This window comes from Lithobates pipiens, unplaced genomic scaffold (genome assembly GCF_037356315.1).
Source record: "Lithobates pipiens isolate NorthernLeopardFrog02 unplaced genomic scaffold, aLitPip1_a1.2 Scaffold_22, whole genome shotgun sequence".
NCBI lineage: Eukaryota > Metazoa > Chordata > Amphibia > Anura > Ranidae > Lithobates > Lithobates pipiens.
The window spans coordinates 241,713,694-241,731,284 of NW_027507784.1; the positions used below are offsets into that span (position 1 = coordinate 241,713,694).

General features: G+C 45.5%; 1 protein-coding gene across 2 annotated transcripts in view; it reads right to left on the bottom strand.

The window, feature by feature from the left end:
• Positions 1–3,385: 3,385 nt before the first annotated feature.
• The window catches only part of CEP20 (centrosomal protein 20), a 73,700-nt gene continuing 59,494 nt past the window's right edge, over positions 3,386–17,591 (bottom strand). For both annotated transcript variants that reach the window (XM_077448928.1, XM_077448930.1), the window contains one exon: positions 3,386–3,540. In XM_077448928.1, coding sequence (XP_077305054.1) covers positions 3,461–3,540 — 80 coding nt within the window. In that variant the 3' untranslated portion in view covers positions 3,386–3,460. The remainder of the gene's footprint in view (positions 3,541–17,591) is intronic.

The window sequence follows — 17,591 nt, forward strand, 5'->3', positions numbered from 1 at the left end:
TGACTGACTAGCTTTGTGTTGCGGTTCAAGAGCATAGTGGTCAAGAACACAGGCACAGTGGTGTAGTGGTTAGCACTCTTGCCTAGCAGTAAAAAGGGTCACTGGATCAAATACCAACCATGACACTACCTGCCTGGAGTTTGCATGATTTTTCTCTGGGTGCTCCGGTTTCCTCCCACACTCCAAAGACATGCAGGTAGGTTAATTGGCTTCTGTCCAAAATTTGCCCTAGTATACGAATGGGGACCTTGGATTGTGGGCTCCTTGAGGGTAGGGACCGATGTGAGTGTGCAATGTAGAGGGATAGGGACAATTGTAGACACTCAGGTTGAACTGGATGGACTGGTGTCTTACTAACTATGTAAGAGCACTGATGTCCCGTATCAGCTCAGCTTGTTGACGTGTGCATTCTCACTTTTTTTTCTAGCCCCTAGTTCAATAAATTTGCCTCGGATGTGGGCTTTATGCGACTCCCAGAGCACACATGGTGATGTGTCAGAATGTGCATTTTCTTTAAAATAGAAAAATGGCGAGTGAAGAGTTGACCCTCTATCAATTTCCTCACTAATGAGGTCTTCATTGAGTTTCCAATTTGTAGTCCTATAGGGCATGGAAGGGATTTTTAATTTAAGCACAATCGGGGCGTGGTCTGATATGGGGGAAGTTGCACTCTCAGCATTCACAGGGAGTGATAGATGGTGATGGTCTATGAAGAAGTCGATTCTAGAGTAGGTGTGATGTACTTGGGAGAAGTGGGTGTAGTCTCTCGTCTGCAGATGCATTATCCTCCATACGTCCATCAACTGGACGTCAAATAAGCATTTGCGTATATGTAGCAAGGATTTTCCTTGGGATGTGTCAAGGCTGGGTTCTAAAGGAGTGTTAAAGTCTCCAGCTAGGAGAACGCATCCGTGGGCGAAGTCTTTTTGGAGAGTGGCTGCAATGAAACCTGCTTGATCTAGGTTGGGGACATACAGGGTTGCCAGAGTACACAACATACCACCCAGGCTGCCTCTTAGAAACAGAAGAGGGCCATTAGGGTCACTTACCATAGATTCTAATGTAAATGAGGCTCCTCCGCAGAACCCAATGGCCACCCCTTTAGCTTTGTGAACATCTGATAGGCTATAGTACCAAGTGGGTCACTGTGCGGAGAATAGTCTTACAGAAGTGGTATGTGTAAGGTGGGTCTCCTGCAGGAAGACTATGTCACCCCGCCAGTGACCCAGCTCCCTATAAAGGTTATGTCTCTTACCTGGGGTGTAGAGGCCTCTCACATTTAGAGAGATTAAGTTCAATGTAGCCATAGGGATCTGCAGAGAAGGCCCAAAAATAACATGTTCCCGAGGAGAGGGACCTGAGGCAGGGAAGGAAGGAGGTGGAAGGGGGGTGAAGAAATAAGAGGCGCAGGTGTAGAGAGAAGACATACAATTAACATCTTGTTGCATGTATTTCACAGACCATATTGTTACCTGGTCAGTATGTGCACACATTTGTCTGCGGTGCATAGAGGGGACAGTTGCGCAGGCCGGCACCCTCACACCCGTCGCCCCAAGAGGGGCAGGGGCGTGAGGATGCGGTGGCCCCCATGGAGGGGGTGAGGGGACATGGCCATTGGACAGTGCTCACCAAACTCGGTGGATGCAGCTAACCATAGCTCTGGCGCCAATCCGAAGAAAACATATGAATGCAGTTATAAAGATAGCACTTGGTATAAGTATTGCATATTAAAAACTGGAAAACAACTAACTTCAACTTAAGAACTTAAAACCTGATGCCTGAAACCGGGGGTTTACAACCCTAAGTAGGTCCATTCGTGTCAATGCCAATAGTCTCCTACATATGGACAGTCACTCTAAAAATTCCATAATATAGCACAAAGGTGCCAAAGTAGGGTATTATCTCGGGGGAGTCATATACTTGCAGACCGAAGGGTACAGGATCATCAAGTTAGTAGGTTTGAGGAGATGAGAAGGCTTGGGCCTTCAGGATTGGTCATTAACCCATCTGAGGTGGTGTGCTAGTTGCTGAGGTGCGATGTTTGCGATCCACTTTCTGCCATCTTGGTTTGAGTTGTTAAGGAGAGGTGGGATGGTGTCTTGCCAGCCAGGGAGTTCGGGTGGGGAGATGCTCAAATCCATGCAGAATTTTTCCAGATCTTCTGGGAACCAGAGAACTGCTGTCTTCCCGTCCTTGTGTGCAATCAAGGCCGGTGGGATCGCCGTTGATAAAAGCAGTTTGCAACTTTTCGCTCAGGGGGTCGAAGAGCCCTGAGACGCTCCAGTGTCTCCCTGGCCAGGGAAGAAGGAAAGTGTTGCGCCATCAAAATCCAGGGATGCAGCATTCCTCATGATGAGATCTTTCTCTTCAAAATAGTGGACTCTGCATATCACATCACGTGGGGTATCTGCTGTAAGGTTGTGCGGGTAGAGAGCTCTATGCACCTGGTCTATTTTCAAGGGGTGATTCGCTGCCTGACCTAACAGGCCATTGAAGAAGCCTTGTATGGATGGAAGGAGGTCCTCGTCACCGGTCAGATATTATGGCGGACACTTGACACATTTTTGGGACCATTGATATTTATACAGCAATCAGTGCTATTAAAATGCACCGATTACTGTAAAAATGTCACTGGCAGGGGCAATCAGGGGGTTGTGTTCCCTGTGTGCGTTTCTAACTGTGGGGGGAGGGGACTGACCTAGAGGAAATGACAGATTGTGATTCCTAGCTATTAGGAACTCACGATCTGTCTCTCCTCGCAGAACAGAACAGGGATTTGTGCATACACACACACACACACACACACACACACACACACACGTTGTGCCTCTCGTGACCACTGGTCACAAGCATTGCCACCCCCCACGATGTGGTGGCACGCACCTGCTATCCTGCTTAAAAGGGACCATCGTATAGCTACGACGGTTTGCGGAATTGCACTGACCTGCCGCAGTATAATGACAGCGGCTGATCGGCAAGCAGTTAACCCGTTGCCTGTATACAAATATATATATTCAGGGTGTAACATGTTACAGATGCACCACCCAATGCACACCCCTGACCCCTCATTTTGACAGCAAGCAGGGAATCTTCTCCCCCCACTTGCTGTCACTTTTTGAAAAACACAAACACATGAAATTCTCAATTAACCACCAGGGTGCTGTTGAGCATTCAAGGTAGTCCATTGAGTCTTCCTGCCAGTTTGTATGTGCGTGCCCATACAAGGTACAAGCAGACAGATTACACAGGTTGTCTGCAAGAACCCTGCATTGCAGGCTCATAGTAAAAAGATGTGCATTTATTATTTTATTAACCAAAGGTGAACTTTAAAGATACAATATGACATATGCCCCCCCCCCCCACTTCAGAAAAGCAGAAAAACACATAAAAATATAAATTTTATTGATGTTAAATAAGTTACATGAAAAATCCATTAACAATGCTTATCCTGTGAAACCTGTTATCTATGCTGTGAACCATGGGTTACATATGAATCTTCAATGCCTGGTTTATCCAGCCTCATAGCCACTGGCTGAGTATCTAAAAAAAAATAAAAAAAATAAACACACGTCATAAGACAATTTTGAATAAAAAATAACTTTTTATAGGAAGAAGGAGGATACACTTAGATATTCTACACAGACTCTGCACTTATCAAAAGTAAAGAGGTACATGCCAATAATGTTATATATACTTATTTATTTTATTTTTAAGAGCAGATGGAAACTTGATTCTATAAACAAGACAAGCCTAAAACATCCAATGACTGGAAAGCTTTATAATGTCATTTTAGATTTTTCAAGGCATTTTGGGCACAAGGCTTTTGGTGTCAAAAAAAAATCGAAAATAAGGCTTTGTAAAATGACATTGATGTTCAACCTTTCCCTATCCTGGCTCTAGAATTGTATTTAAACGTGTAAAGGGAAAAACCCCAAACTAATCATAACACTGCAAAGTTACCACCAAACTCCCACATTATGCAATTTCTTCCAGATAAGATCACCCTGCCTCCCGCAATGTAGTGCTTGGTGCCTCAGAAGCCAATCACTGAGGTTGAATGCTTCCTCCTACAGTGCACAAGTTTGAATGCTCTAGTATACTTATTGGAAATCCATTTGAACACACACTGTGTCACAATAGTATAAAGAGGTCTAAATGTTTTTTTGATAAGTTTTCTCAAAAAGTTTATATCCAATGGCCACCATGCCAAATCACTAGCATAAGGGTCAGTCAAGAAGCCACCTAAATCTCTTCCACTGGGCTGTGTCCAGGCTTTTCTGACAAAGAGTGCTAACATTTACTGTATAATAAGACATGTACTGTACATACTGTGATCAGCAGAACAGGCAGATGTATATAAACACCTGCTATTTTCAGTTTTTAATGAACCCTATGAGAGGGCTCAAATTACCTTCTATATGGCAGTTATGGAAGTCTTTATGGGGAATAGCATAATATAGACATGCATTGTAGCAGGAATGAAAATGTATGTATGTGATACTTTTCATTGGTCAACCAAATACAATAAGGCTCGGTTTAGACCCCACGTAGTAGATTTGAGCGTTCCTGCTCACATTTTTTAAAGCACAATTTACACACGGAAAGGCTCGCCGTGATTGGCTCCAGCAAATGCAGGAAGAAGGAAGAAATATGAAGCCTTGGAAGCCTCGAAACACGGGTCGTCTTATACGGTAAATACAGTTTTAAAAGCATTTTTGTCCTATAAGATTAGGGGGTCGTTTTATATGCCGGGTCGCCTTATACACCGGCAAATACGGTATGTCATGCAAAAGGCAGCCTATTCACTTCAATGGGCTGCCCTGTGCATGTTTGTTGCCCAAAGAAGCTGCTATTCCTTTTTGGGTGACAAGCTTAGCACAATTGCTATCTGTACATTTTGCCACGCAATCCTGTTGCTCAACAATCGCCACAGATTTACACCATGTTTGGAGCGCCAGTAAGAATAAAAAAGGCACCCAAATGCATTGTGTGTTATGCCTCAATTTCAAATCGTCTTATGTGAATTGGGCCTAAAAGTTCAACCATGGGCAAATAATAAACAAAACAAAGAACAAAAAAAACAAAAAACCACAATGCTAGTAACAGACTGCAGTTTTTGTTTTTCTGTGACATGGTTTTATTACCTTTTCGATCCTACCTCTAAATCTGTTATATTTCTATTGAACAGGGTGACAGTAAAATCATTTAACAGCGTTGCTTTAACCTCTTTACTACCGCCACTGTATGTTATACAGCAGTGGCAGGGAAAGCGGGCAGGGATTACATACACCCAGCTGCTCATTAAAAGAGAAACTGTCACAAAGTGTATATAGGTCATATAGGGGACTTTTTAAAAAAAATAAAGGGGTTGATAAAAATAAAGGGGTTGATTTACTAAACCTGGTAGGAGTGCAAAATCTGGCACAGCTCTGCATAGAAACCAATTAGCTTCCTTTTTTTTGTCAAAGATTAATTGAATAAACTGAAATTAGAATCCAATCGGCTGCCATGCACAGCTGCACCAGATTTTGCACTCTCCCGTTTTAGTAAACAAACCCCAAAGTGTTAGTGAAAAAGTGTCAAAAAACTCTCCCCCTTCTAAACAAAATTTAAGCCTGTCCTGGGCCAATGAACGTAAACACACACGTTGGCACACCCATGTATGAAAATGTCACTTGCGCTACCTGTTACATAGGTACACATATGTCCGCCTATATAATATTCACAGTTAATGCTAAAGTAATAACCTAAAAAAGCTTTTTAAAACATCACCTATTGAAAATGCTATAGTAGGCATTACTATAACCCAAATGTTTCTTTATTGAGGTACACAGGATTCAGAAAGTAAAAGTATGCCTCTTTCACACCTCTCCAACTGCAGCCTTAAACCTAGAACTAACACTAGGCAGATTGATAATCCCACTGATCAAAATTCTGTTTGGAATTGCACAAAGCACAGATGCCTTACTTTAAACAGAAAAACTGTCTATGATCACCTCTCCTGCAAATATGCTAGCCCTGTGATTATGTTGATCACTGAACTTGAAATAAGTATGCAGATTGCCAGCTCTGCCATTTCTAGGACTTCACTGGATGCATGATGTAAAAGCAATATAGCCAGCATGAAAGGCAGGGTTTTCATTCTGGGAGGGGGTAAGCAAACGCAGCCCTATATGTTTCTCAGCAGAGGAAGCTGGAGATGAGGCAAACCTTGATCACCCAGGGCTATGGAAAATGCCTTTACAGCACAATGGAGGGCCATTTTTATTTATTCCTTGGTAGAGGCTGGGCAAGGAGGGGGAATCCTGTGTTTCTACTCATCTCTAAAAAGGTGTCACTTGTATTTTCACTCTCCACTGGAACAACAATATCCTATAGATCAAGGCTGAAAATTTCAAGTTCTGAGCTACTAGCCAGGCCTTAAGTGCCGGTTCACACTACCGCGACTTGTCAGGCGACTTAGCCGCCTGACAAGTCGCGCTCCGTTCTGTACTACGGAACCGTTCTAATAGGAGCGACTCAAGTCGCTCCGACTTAGAAAAAGGTTCCTGTAGTATTTTCGGGGCGACTTCAGGCGACTTGCATTGACTTCTATACAGAAGTCATTTTGCAAGTCGCCGCTGAAATCGTGTGCAGGTCGCGTCTGTGAGACGCGCTGCAAGTCACGTCGCCCCTGTGTGAACGGGCACTAAGGGTTACTCGCCAACACCTGCCCCACCCAATCCATACCATGCACCGCCCCTAATTCCGCCCCTATACACGCTCTCATAAACAATCTCATGAATTTACACTTAAATGCTCTATGCAGAATTAAGTTACAAAAATAAATATTAACAAATTTATCAGTGCCCACCACTGCAGCCTCGCCTCACCTTTGCCCACCACTGCAGCCTCGCCTCACCCGTGCCCAACACTGCAGCCTCGCCTCACCCGTGCCCAACACTGCAGCCTCGCCTCACCCGTGCCCAACACTGCAGCCTCGCCTCACCCGTGCCCAACACTGCAGCCTCGCCTCACCCGTGCCCAACACTGCAGCCTCGCCTCACCCGTGCCCAACACTGCAGCCTCGCCTCACCCGTGCCCAACACTGCAGCCTCGTCTCACCTGTGCCGAGGATCATAACGGGGAAGAGGAAAGCCGCCGGATCACAGAGCGATAATCTGCTGTTACAGTTTACATTGCAATTGCCTCCGCTGGTGATTACACACAGCCCCGCCGTGCCGACCCCACGACCTGTTATAGACACTGTGAGACAGAACACGTCACAGAATTGTACCCGCATTCTGTCTATCGCAGACGTGGGGTCAGAAGGGTGGGGCTGTGTGTAATCACGAGTGGAGGCGATTGCAATGTAAATCGCCCCCCACTCCCTGGCAGTCCAGCTCCTCGCCAGAAACAATTTTCCACTCGCATTTTATTTGAGAGCTGCATTGACAAGATTACCCATCATGAAATGTAGTAGTAGCAGTAGTAGTCCAAGGTCTGGTTTGTTTTTGAGCAATCGGGTCTTTTTGGCTTTTCCAACTTTAGACCAGCTAGTTTTAAAATTTCTCTATGACAAGCCAGCAAATTTTAGATAACTTAATGTTATATATCATACAAGATTTATATAGCGCCAACAGTTTACGCAGAGTTTTACAACATTAGGGCAGACAGTACAATTAGATACAGGGGGAATCACAGGGCTCTGCTTATTGGAGCTTACAATCTAGGAGATGTGCTGTACAGCATTTTTGAAGCAGTATTATAATATTACCAAAGTTGAAATATAATATATATATATATATATATATATATATATATATATATACATACACACACACACACACACACACACACACATATACACATACAAACTTTTTCACTGTATATTTTTTTCGCCTAGGAATTAAATAAAACAGATAACTAGTTATGGCACATTCCTTTTTAACTGTCTCTAGGGCTGTAGCCTAAATAAAGATCTATATGCGGCATTAAGAAGTCATGTTTAGACTTTTCCTATTCGAGACAAATTATGATACTTAGATTAAAATCATAGAGGAAATATGTGGGTAAGATAAAAAGTTAATAGTGTACTGCAGGCTGTTTAGCTTTCAAATAGCAGATAAGTAGCTCCCCCTATTGGCAGCCACAAAATATTTTAGTCATTTCTACATGTCTAGCTCTCCAAAATTTCACAAATATAATATAAAACTAAAAAAAAAAAAAAAAAAAAAAAAAAAAATTAGAGTTACGCTTACCAGTAACAGCTTTTCCAGTTGTCTTTCAGGACAGTTACCCACCCGAATCTTTATGGTGGGTCTTGAGGAAGCCCTAAAAAATGCAGGGACAATAGTAATATGTAATGTTATGTTATTAATGTGTTCTTGTGTCTCCCCAGCTGACCGGTGGTGCTCTAGAAAAAACTGATCATTTTTTTCTAGTTTCTACCTGGTCAGCTGGGGAGACACAAGAACATAACACATTACTATTGTGCCTGTGTTTTTAGGTCTTCCTCAAGCATAAAGATTCGGGTGGGTAACTAGGGCTGTCCTGAAAGACTACTAGAAAAGACGTTACCGGTAAGCGCAACTCTAATTTTCCCTCCCCGTCTTTCAGGACAGCCACAATGAGAGGATAAGTGAGCACTTACCACTTCAGGGCGATACCAGATCCACTCTGTAATGTATTACAAAGGTGGTATAACTGGACCATAATACTACCTTGCAAATCTGCTCTGGCGTTGTTCCAGCTCTTTCCGCCTCCGAAGATGCCATAGCTCTAGTAGAGTGTGTATTAATTCCTAAGGGAGCCTCTTCACCTGCCAGTTTTTAGGGCTGACTAATGGCTACCCTGAGCCATCTGGCAATGGTGCATCTAGATGCCTTTTGGCCCCTCCTTGCCCCACCAAACAAAATAAATAGAGTCCGACTTTCTAAAATTCATCAGCTCTAAATACATCTCCTTACATCCAAAGTATGGAACCTAAATTCCCTATCACTTGAGGGATTAGGACAAAAAGTGGGCAGAATTACCTCCTGGCTTCTATGGTATCTAGAAGCCACCTTCGGTAAAAAAGTCTTAAAAATGTCACGATCCGAAAAGAAAATAAATAATAAAAAAAAAAAAAAAAAAAAATCACAAAGGGGGGGGGGGGGGGGGTCTAACTGAAAGCGCCTCAATTTCGCTGACCCTCCTAGCAGTGAAAAAAGCGGTTTTGTAAATTAAAGCGGAGGTCCACCCTAAAGTGGACCTCCGCTCATCGGGACCCTCCCCCCCTCCGGCGCCATAATTGGCACCTTTCAGGGGGGAGGGGGGTGCAGATACCTGTACAGTACAGGTATTCTGCACCCACTTCCGGGATAGCTCTCTGCGGAAAGGGGCGTATATTATGCCCCTTTCCGCAAGTGCCCGCCCCTTTCCGCAAGTGCCCCGCTGCCTGCTGGGAAACGCACAGATCCCAGAGGCAGCGGGGACCGTCCTTATTGCGCAGCGCGATTCGCGCATGCGCAGTAGGGAACCGGGAAATGAAGCTGAAAGGCTCCATTTCCTGATTCCCATACCCAAGATGGCGGCGGCAGCACCCGACATACGATCTACAGATCGGCTTCGGGTGCCGACATCGCGGGCGCGCTGGACAGGTAAGTGTCACCATTTTAAAAAAAAAAACGCGGAGTCCCGGTGGACTCCCGCTTTAAGTCCTTCAGAGCACAATCTCCTAAAGGCTCAAATAGAAGCTCCGTTAGGGCCTGTAAGACCAGGGAAAAGTCCCACTTAGGGAAGGAAGGACCAAGCACTGGCCTTTGTCTTGCTAGATTCTATACAAAAGTGTAGCGCTAAAAACCAGGCATATTATAACATTCTCATGTAGAAATAATAAACACTCATATATAAAACATATGCATATGTGTTTTAAATATCAACAGTGTGAAATAAGAAAAATAAATAAAAATAACCTAAAAAAGAAAAAAGTTTCCTATAAATCACGTGTATATGATAATTACAGGTAAGTGAAAAATAACAGGTGAAAAAAAAAAAAAGTCCAAAACAGAAAGATACAGAGTCTCTTGTATGTGATAGTCTGATCCACAGGTATGTAGGAAATCACCATCCACCTTCTTTACATATAAAGGTCATGCAGACACCACGTGATATTCCCTTCATCAGACGAGGTATACGCTTACCAGATATACTGGATCCAAACGATTATACATTCGAAGGATCACAAAAGCTTGTATATTTGTATGTAGATTTCTCAACAGTAAATTCTCCAAGGGAATTTCAAGTATAACCGTTCTGTTCGTGTACTGGGCAGTAAATTATCTCCAGCCATACACACCAATGGAAATAGTTGAACACATGTAAAGGGAAATAGGGACCAAATAGCGTAATTCCGTTTTTAAAAGAAATTTAACCACTTGCCGACCGCCGCACGACGATGTACGTCGACAGAATGGCACGGGCAGGCATAAGGGCTTACATGTACGTCCTTGCCTGCCCGCGGGTCGGGGGCCCGATCGGGCCCCCGCCCGGTGCCTGCGGCGGTCGGTATTCGTTCGGGAGCGATCCCGGACGAGGGGACGGCCATTCATTCATGGCCACCCCCTCGCGATCGCTCCCGACGAATGAAAATGTCCGGTGACATCACTTCCTCTCCTGTAATGTAAACACAGGAGAGGAAGTGATGTATTCTCTCCTCCGTGTCGGTATTTTTCGTTCCGGCACCGAGGAGAGAGCATCGGTGAGTTGCACAAGCACTACACTACACAGTAGAACATGCCAGGCACACTCACACCCCCCCTTTACCCCCCGATCACCCCCCAATTACCCCTGCCCCCCCAGTCACAGTGACACCAATTGCTTTTTTTTTTTTTTTGCATTGGTGTCATTTGTGACTGTAATAACTGTTAGGGCAGTTAGGGTTAGCCCCCTTTAGTTCTAATGTGCCCCCCTAACCCCCCCAATAAAGGTTTAATCACCCCCCGTCGCCAGTGTCACTAAGGCTGGGTTCACATTGCAGCGGTTTATGAGAACGAATGTGATTCGCACCGCACTGCAGTGCAAATCACATCCGATCTCTGTGCGATTCGAGTTCAGCCATATAGTCTGGCTGAATTCGTGTCGCACCCGCCGCAAATTCGCACGGGACCCTTTTTTTGGCCCGCAGCAGAATCGGATCGCATGGGTGTTCACACCATGCGATCCGAGTTTGCAGATCGCACTGCGATATGCGAACTGATCTGGGGGTGTCATTAACATTTCACTGACACTCCCAGCAGTTCGCATAGGGCAGTGTGAACTGCCGCCGGGAGGCATGCGATGCGGGAACCCGCCACGGATTCGTGGCGTTCCCGCATCGCTCCAGTGTGAACCCAGCCTAATAAGCGATCATTTTTCTGATCGCTGTATTAGTGTCACAGGTGACGCTAGTTAGGCAGGTAGGTATTTAGGTTCGCCGCAGCTTTTTATAGCGCCAGGGACCCCTATATACTACCGCATAAAGCCCCCTGATTTCCCCCTAGTTAACCCTTTCACCAGTGATCACCATATAACTGTTACAGGTGACGCTGGTTGGTTAGTTATTTTTTTATAGTTTCAGGGCACCCGCCATTTATTACCTAATAAAGGTTTAACCCCCTGATCACCCGGCGGGTGTCATTTGTGACTGTAATAACTGTTAGGGCAGTTAGGGTTAGCCCCCTTTAGTTCTAAGGTACCCCCCTAACCCCCCCAATAAAGGTTTAACCCCGTGATCACCCCCCGTCGCCAGTGTCACAAAGGCTGGGTTCACATTGCAGCGGTTTATGAGAACGGATGTGATTCGCACCGCACTGCAGTGCAAATCACATCCGATCTCTGTGCGATTCGAGTTCAGCCATACAGATAGTATGGCTGAATTCGTGTCGCACCCGCCGCAAACTCGCACGGGACCCTTTTTTTGGTCCGCAGCAGAATCGGATCGCATGGGTGTTCACACCATGCGATCCGAGTTTGCAGATCGCACTGCGATATGCGAACTGATCTGGGGGTGTCATTAACATTTCACTGACACTCCCAGCAGTTCGCATAGGGCAGTGTGAACTGCCGCCGGGAGGCATGTGATGCGGGAACCCGCCGCGCATTCGTGGCGTTCCCACATCGCTCCAGTGTGAACCTAGCCTAATAAGCGATCGTTTTTCTGATCGCTGTATTAGTGTCACAGGTGACGCTAGTTAGGCAGGTAGGTATTTAGGTTCGCCGCAGCTTTTTATAGCGCCAGGGACCCCCATATACTACCGCATAAAGCCCCCTGATTGCCCCCTAGTTAACCCTTTCACCAGTGATCACCATATAACTGTTACAGGTGACGCTGGTTGGTTAGTTATTTTTTTTTATAGTTTCAGGGCACCCGCCATTTATTACCTAGTCTCACTAGTGTACCCCTAAATTTAGGGGTGTCTACTTTCCAAAATGGGGTCATTTGGGGGGGGGGTTTGTGCCATCTTGGCATTTTATGGCTTTCAAAACTGTAACGCCCTTAGAAATCCTGAAGGCAGTGCTTGGTTTTCGGGGCCCCGTACGCGGCTAGGCTCCCAAAAAGTCCCACATATGTGGTATCCCCGTACTCAGGAGAAGCAGCAGAATTTATTTTAGGGTGTCATTTCACATATGCCCATGGCATGCGTGAGCAATATATCATTTAGTGACAACTTTGTGAAAAAAAAAAAAGTTTGTAATTTTCCCGCAACTTGTGGCAAAATATAAAATATTCCATGGACTCAACATGCATCTCAGCAAATAGCTTGGGGTGTCTACTTTCTAAAATGGGGTCATTTGTGGGGGTTTTGTGCCATCTTGGCATTTTATGGCCTTCAAAACTGTAATAGGTAGTGAGGAGTGAAGTCAAACATTTACGCCCTTAGAAAGCCTGAAGGCGGTGCTTGGTTTTCGGGGCCCCGTACGCGGCTAGGCTCCCAAAAAGTCCCACATATGTGGTATCCCCGTACTCAGGAGAAGCAGCAGAATTTATTTTGGGGTGTCATTTCACATATGCCCATAGCATGTGTGAGCAATATATCATTTAGTGACAACTTTGTGTAAAAAAAAAAAAAAAAATATTTTTTGTCATTATTCAATCGCTTGAGGCAAAAAAATAAAATATTCAATGGGCTCAACATGCCACTTATCAATTTCCTTAGGGTGTCTACTTTCCAAAATGGGGTCATTTGGGGGGGGGTTTGTACTGCCCTGCCATTTTAGCACCTCAAGAAATGAGATAGGCAGTCGTAAACTAAAAGCTGCGTAAATTCCAGAAAACGTACCTTAGTTTGTAGATGTGACAACTTTTGCGCAAACCAATAAATATACAATTATTGACTTTTTTTTTACCAAAGACATGTGGCTGAATACATTTTGGCCTAAATGTATGACTAAAATTGAGTTTATTGGATTTTTCTAATAACAAAAAGTAAATATCATTTTTTTTCAAAATTTGCGGTCTTTTTACGTTTATATCGCAAAAAATAAAAAATCGCAGAGGCAATCAAATACCATCAAAAGAAAGCTCTATTTGTGGGAAGAAAAGGACGCAAATTTTGTTTGGGTACAACATTGCATGACCGCGCAATTACCAGTTAAAGCAGCGCAGTGCCAAATTGTAAAAAGACCTCTGGTCATTTACCAGCAAAATGGTCCGGTCTGAAAGTGGTTAATAAAAAGTAGTAAACTTGCATGTATACAGTAGATCAAGCGCTTTTCAATAAAAAACACGGCTGCAGTGTCATCCTAAAAGACGTCATCTTTGTCTTGCTAGAGCTTTGAAAAATCTGATCACTTAAGGGTTTGGCGGCCAGAGATTTATCTAAATACGTGCTGAAACTTGGCTCTTAAGGGTACTGGTGGCTAGTCCCTTATCTGCTCCACATTGCAAAAATTCCAAGACTGTTATAGGGCTCTGCACCTTAAAGGAGTTCTCTAAACACCATTCTCTAAAGCGCCCCCAAACCTTTTGGTAGATTTAGGGCGTCTCATTTTTACTATGGAGTAGGTTGGCTATTAGTAAAAAAAAAACGTTTAGTATTTCCCCTTCTGAAGCCAGGCCGCTAAGTTCCAGCAGTGAACCTAGGGACAGAGAACAGGGCCCTGCGAGGAGATCCTTTCGAAGCGGAAGGAGCCAGGGGGGTTCCAATGCCAACTGCTTGAGGATCGAAAAACCAAGCCCTTTTTGGGCCAGTATGGAGCCCCCAAGATTAGAGAGGTGTTCTCTAACTGAAATTTTCTTAATACTGTCGGAAGTGGAACCGGAGATGGGAAGGCGTAGCAAGTTTTGAAGTGCCAGCTTTGAGTCAGGGCATCTACTCCTAGAGCATTTTCCCATCTGCTTAGTGAGAAGAAGAATGGGGTCTCTGCGTTGCTGCTTGAAGCAAATAGGTCCACCTCTGAGGGGCCCTAACTCCTGACTATAAGGTTGAAGACTAGACTTCCTGACTGAGGACCAAGTCAGCTTCTCTCAGTTGTTTCCTGCTGAGGTACTCTGACACTACGTTCTCTTCCCCCTTTAGAAACACTGCTGACATGGAAAGAGCATTGGCTTATACCCAGCTCAACTTGTTGCTAGGCTCATCAGGAGTTGTCTGACCGCACATGAATATGTTAGCCCAGGAGCTCTCCTCTGAAGGCTTTGAGTGCCAATCCCACCACTTTTAGTTCTTTCCAGTTGGATGACCTCGAGTTCCTCTTTTTTTCCCCACATACCCTGTGCCGGCCGAGAACCCAAGTGTGCTCCCCAGCCTCTGCCACTTGTGTCTGTGGTAATCACTTTGGACACTGGAATGATCCCTGTGTGACAGGTTTATCTGCTTCCTCCACCACCAGAAGGATCTTTTGACTCGAGGGTTAATTGAAAGCAGGGAGTCCAATGACTCCTGGCTGTGGCCCCACACTTTAAGAACAAAGGCCTGCAGGGGACAGAAGTGTTGGCCTGCCCACCGGACCACGGGGATGGCAAAGGTCAGTAAGCCCAGGGTTGACATTGCAGCCATTATTGATACCTGCTGGTTGTTTTGAAGGGAAGCTGCCGCTTTGTCCAACTTTAGTATCTTCCGCTGGGAGAAAAAAAAAACTCATCTGGGTTGAATCCAGCAGATATCCCAGATAGGAGAATTGCTGAGCTGGAATTAAACTGGATTTTTCCAGATTCAGATGCGACCAAAGCCCTGTCAGGGTCTGTTTTGTTAGCTCCAGATCCCTAATTAGCTGCTCTGGAGAAACTGCGAAGAAGAGTAGATCATCCAAGTATGCAATAATTGATAAGGCCTTGAGTCGCAGAAAAGCCATGGCTTCTGCCATTAGCTTTGTAAATACTCGGAGGTGACGAGGATAGGCCGAAAGGCAGGGCCTGAAACTGTATATGAATGGTTTCTTCCTCTACCTTCACCGCTAGGCGCAGGAACTTTTGAAAAGTTTCCGCAATAGGCACGTGGAGGTAGGCATCCTTGAGATCCAGTGACGTCATATAACAGTCCTGGGTTAGTAACGTCCTGACTGAATATAGAATCCATCCAGAACCTTTTGTAGGCAATTGATAGATTCATTCTAAACCTGAAACCCCTAAACCTAACTTCCTGAGGGCTTTCTTAGTACAAAAACATGTGAATAGAGGCCCCTTCTTCACCTTTTGGAACCCTGCAAACATTCTGTTGCTGTAGTGCCTTTAATGCTCCCAGAAGGGCTTCTGCCTTTGCCGGACATCTGGTGAGAAGCGCAACTAGGCTTCGACGTGGAGGGGGCTCTGTGAATTCTAGACAGTAACCCCTCCTTACGATCCCTGGGATAAACTGGTTGGGAGAAATTGCTTCCCATTGTGGAAGGAAGGCCCCCCCATTCTTCCTCCCACTGGCCAGTGGGTCATTGGCTTTTACGGGGCTGCTCAGGAGGGGAAAAAAAATAAAAAATAAAATCGCTCCTCCTCTGCCCTTACCCCTTTGGCCCCAAGTCCACTTTTCCCCTTCAGGCTTGGGGGGGGGGGGGGGGTTCTCTTTTGTGGATGAAACCACCTCTTGGTCTGAATTGGGGTTTTATGTAACCGGGAACGCTTTTTTCTTATCGGCTGTGCAGTCTAATAGGGCTTCCAGACCTGGGCCGAATAGAAGGCCCCCCATCAGTGGAATTCCACATAATTTAAATCTTAGAGGCATTGTCGCCTGGCCATGTTTTGAGCCAGAGGGCCCTTCTGGTTGAGTTGGCTAGTGCAGCGGTCCTGGCAGACATGCAAACCGACTCAGCAGAAGCATCTGCTATATATGCTACTCCTCGCAAAATAGTCGGAAAGGATGACAATGGCTCTTTTGCCATACCTGCCTCGATGTGGGCTTGAATCTGTGTAAGCCAATGTTCGAGATTCCCAGCCGCCACTGCGACCGCCATCTCTGGTTTCAGATTGCCCAGAGTTGATTCCCAAGTCTTTTTTTAGAAGGGAATCAATCTTTTTGTCCATAGTATCTGGCAAAGCCCCTAGATCCTCGAAGGCCACATCTGTTTTTCTGGAAACTTGCAAGAATGCTGTGTCCAGTTGGGGTTCTTGTTCCAGATTGACGCCAGGTCATCCGAAAACAGAAACCTTCTCTTCAGGATCCCGCCATTCCCTTTTGACCGTCTCAACCAGGACCAGGTGGACTGGGAAAACCTTTCTGTTCTTCCAAGCCCTTATACATTTGGTCATTGAGAGATAAGGGTTTCTTGTCTACCTGGATACCCAGGGTGGTATAAACTGCCCCCAAAAGGTCCTCAACCTCATCCAGAGACCACTTGTATCTTGAGGGTCTCCTGGACTCCCCGTCACGGTTCTCTCCCTCTGGTCCATCCTGAGAACTGGAGGTAGCACTGTCTGGTTCTACCCTAGTCTCTCTGGAAGGCACTGCAGTTTCCTCTGCTGAAGCAGAGGCCCTAGGTTGGGAAGATACAGAGCCCTGTGCAAGGGGCAGGGTTGTACTCTGCGATGCAGGTGAGGGATTAGCGGAAAGCTGTAACCCCTCAAACAGGGTTTTAAATGACTGAAAGGTTGATGAGAACTCTTTAAATGATGCTGCTAACCCTGTCTCCTGCTCTGATGCCCTTTCATTAACTAGTGCATCAATGAAACCTTTACAAAGCACCTTTTTCCCAATCCTCCCCTAGGGTAGCCCTACAAGAGGCGCATGGTCTTAGAGCTATGCGTGGCTTTTTTCTCTTCAGTAGCTTTCTGAAATACATGTAAAGAAAACACCAATCAATAATCCCATAAGACATCACACTGAGATACAACCGTGGGGAGAACCTAGTCCCTCCTATAGAGGGAGATACTTGGTCTCTCCACCCCCCTCTGACCACCTAGAGGGGTTCCACCCAACTCACTCAGGAACTATTAGGGGGAGGCGAGTCCCTGGTAGAGAGGACCCTTCCCTAGGGTGCTCTTACCATGGGATGACTGTAGCTGGCATCGCTGAGCGCTGTCTGAGCATCAGCTTCCGACATGCTGGTGGTGCTGCCTGTGGAGTCCTCTCACCACCTGTGCTGTGTATCGACTCGTCTCCAGCCTCAGCCCGGCGACCCAGAACCGGAAGTCGCAGGTCAAAAGGGAAAGCATCTGCGACCCC